The sequence below is a fragment of the Chaetura pelagica genome, unplaced genomic scaffold, assembly GCF_000747805.2.
Source record: "Chaetura pelagica isolate M959 unplaced genomic scaffold, ChaPel_1.0 scaffold938, whole genome shotgun sequence".
Classification (NCBI taxonomy): domain Eukaryota; kingdom Metazoa; phylum Chordata; class Aves; order Apodiformes; family Apodidae; genus Chaetura; species Chaetura pelagica.
Window position 1 is genome coordinate 109,194 of NW_009954221.1, and position 3,022 is coordinate 112,215.

Here is a 3,022-nt window from a genome sequence, read left to right on the forward strand (position 1 = left end):
CGCTCCCGGCCCCAGCCCCGGCCTTCTCCGCGCCTGCTGCGTCCTGCGGGATGGCTCCAAGCAAGCTCGGGAGGCGGCAGCCCCTCCTGCCAGGCTGGCCAGCCCTGGCACCCACCCTGCAAAGTCTCCTCCACCCTCATCTCCCAAAAGCGCTCTGGGAAAAGGACTCCAAGGGTGTTTCCCGGTGCCGGTGGCAGCAGCCTCCTCCGGAGCTCCCAAGCCCGCAGCCCAGCCCGCTGGGGCAGGAGGGGTGCGGGTGGGACCCCGGTCCTTACCAGGTGGGCGGTGCTGGACGTGCACTCGGTGCTCTCCTGGGAGATGTTGCCAGGGCTGGGGCAGAGGTTGGCGCTGGGCACGCGGCGGCCGTAGAACGCGCTGAGGATGCTGATGGTGGTCTTGCGAGGGCAGACAATGAGGAGCTGCTCACCGTCGCAGGTGTGGGCAGTGTGGTTCCTCAGCACTTTGCGCAGGTACCCTGGGAAGGGGGAGCACAGGTGGCGTCAGCTGCAGAACACATCGGGAACAGGGCAGGGGCGGTGCTTGGGCTCCGGTCAGCCAGGGGCAGTGAGACTGCCCTGGGCTGGGGCACTTACAGGACAACCAGAACCAGAGCAGGGCTCTTCTCTCCCTGAATTCCCAGCGCAGGGTATTTCTCTCTTTTAATCCCGCCCAGTTTGTGTCCACTTACCTGTGGTTTTCTCTACAAGGAGAGAGTGGCTGTCCCGCCCAATCTTTAAGAAGGTTTAACACGTAGCTATCAGCCCTGCTGGGTCAGTTAGGAAGTTGCATTAATAAAACCTCTGCAAGCTGCCAGCGGTGCTCTGAGCAGGCACCAGTTGCTGGAGGAGGTTAAGGAAGCAGGAAAAGCTAACAAAAAGTTATGCGTATGGCCCTGGACAGAGCAGTTTGCATGAGACCTTCAAATAAAACAAAAGCAAAGGGAAAGCATCATTTTGAGGCTGGGAGGTGAGAATGGGGCAACCCAGTACCTGCCAGGCAGGACTCTAGGCTGCTGGGAGGGTCACAGACCCCAGTCCCCAGCTGGGGACTCACACCCCAGCCCCACGCTGGTGTCCAGGGCAGGACACGCACCCTGTCCCCCAGCCCACAGCGGGTGGGAACACCAGCTCCCAGCCCCAGCCAGTGCCAGGCTCAGCTGCACAAAGGGCTCCTTTCACCTTCTCTGATGCTGCTAACCCTTTGGCACCCATGGCCGGCACCGGTGGGTTGTATTTCAAAACCGAGGCTCAAACGGTGCCACAGGGACACAGGTTCCCCCATCCCACCATTCTGGGGCAGTATGCACTTGTGAAGATGTTTTTTTTTAGGGTGAAACCACAGCAAGGAGGCTACAAGAAGATTTTGTGAGTGATTCTGGTCGTCTGCTGGTGCCGCTGACTCAGTCCCTGATGTTGTGGTTGTGCAGTTAGCTCTACCCAGATGAAATCACATCCTCCCCGCCACCACCCACCCTGCCGCCTTCAGCAGCATCGTGACAGGCTCTAGTGCCTCCCAGGCCTGGCAGAGCTGAGGGGAAGTTGAGTGTGGTGGTTTCTAGAAGAGAGGAACAGCAGCCCCTGGATGGCTGGCCTGCCTGCACCCATCCTGATGGTCCCCAGCGCAGAGGCACAAGGGATCCCAAATTTCTACCTCTGCTACATCTATAGGGCACACGGTGGTGCCGCTGAGAGAGGATGTAGCCCTTTTTGTGCCTCCCCACAGCTCTATTCATGGGTGGCTTTGTCTGAGGACCATGGCCACCAGCTCTGGCCAGGGACCAGGCAGAGCTTCAGCCCATTTCTTCTCTCACCTTCTCAGAGCAGCAAAGGCACCCAGGAGAGCCCTGGGTGCTCCAGAAGCCTTCAGCTCCACACACTGCCCAGCACCAAGGGCCTGAGCATCATGGCCAAGGGGGGTTCAGGAAAGCTCAGGAACTGTCTTTTTGGGGTTTTTTGTGTTTCTGCCTCCAAATGGTCCAAGGGAGTGCAGCAGCAGTAGGGGGAACTGCTCTCTTGCACAGGACATGCATGGGCTGTTTCCAGATCCCAGCCCCACCATGGGGAGATGCAATTTGCGAAAATAACCCAGGATTTTTTGGTAAACTCCCTCCAGCCTGCACTGGCTTGTGCCTTGTTCGTCCCCACCCCAACAGCCCAGCTCTGGACTTCACCCTCCCCTCACACTGTCACAGCCCCCAGCATCCCTCCTCACCCCAACTCACCCGAGAGCTCTGGGCTGGCCTCCAGCCCCATGGCCATGCAGAGGAGGACCAGGGCTGCTGCCGGACCCACCATCACAGCCCTGGTGCAGCCACAGCCGCCTCTGCTGCGTCCCAGCAGGCAGTGTCCACTGGTCTGGTCCTCAGCAGCAGCTGGTGCTGGTGGCCCGGGGGACAATGGCTCACTTCTCTGCCCTGCCAAGGCGCTGGGCTGGGCGGGCCCCTCTGTGCCCGCTCTTTGTCTGCAGGGCAAGGGGCTGCTCTGGACAGCTGGGATGCTCTCAGCACAGGGACACCTCCTCCGGGGAAGGAGGGACATGTTTTCCAAGGCACTCCATGATGGGCGAGCGGGTGCCTTGCCTTGGCACCACTGCTGCTGGTGGAGAAACTGGCAGCCCCTTCCCGCCCACCTCAGCTTCCCCCAGGCAGAGGGATGGGGCCTGGGAAGGTTTCCAACGTGCCCGCTGCTTTCTCACAGGCACGGTGAGGCAGAAATCCGGATACACGTGTGCCTTAATCTCCATCTCGGCAAATGTCCGGCCATTCACTGGGTGAGGAGGAAGGGAAGGGCAGCCTGCGCTGCCTCCACGGCCGGCTGTTTCTGCAGAAAGGGCAAACCCCCTCCTTGTATCCAACACCGTGGGCAGGGACCCCTCTGCTGCCTCCCTTCTGCCCCACAGCCTCCGCAGGGCCGGGTGTTGGGTGCTCTGACATCTCGCCAGGAGGGCACCGTGCCGCCCCTGTGCCCCCCACCCCGCAGGAGTTGAATCCCTGCCCGCTGCCTGGGCTGGCAGCTCCGAGCGG

General features: G+C 61.2%; 1 protein-coding gene across 1 annotated transcript in view; it reads right to left on the bottom strand.

The window, feature by feature from the left end:
* The window catches only part of LOC104393909 (protein eva-1 homolog C-like), a 5,329-nt gene extending 3,035 nt beyond the window's left edge, over window positions 1-2,294 (bottom strand). Inside the window, exons 1-2 of the mRNA XM_010003432.1 lie at window positions 2,222-2,294; window positions 276-475 (exon numbers count right to left, since the gene is read on the bottom strand). Of these exons, the coding sequence (XP_010001734.1) occupies window positions 276-475; window positions 2,222-2,294 (273 nt within the window). The remainder of the gene's footprint in view (window positions 1-275; window positions 476-2,221) is intronic.
* Between the last annotated feature and the right edge of the window lie 728 nt (window positions 2,295-3,022).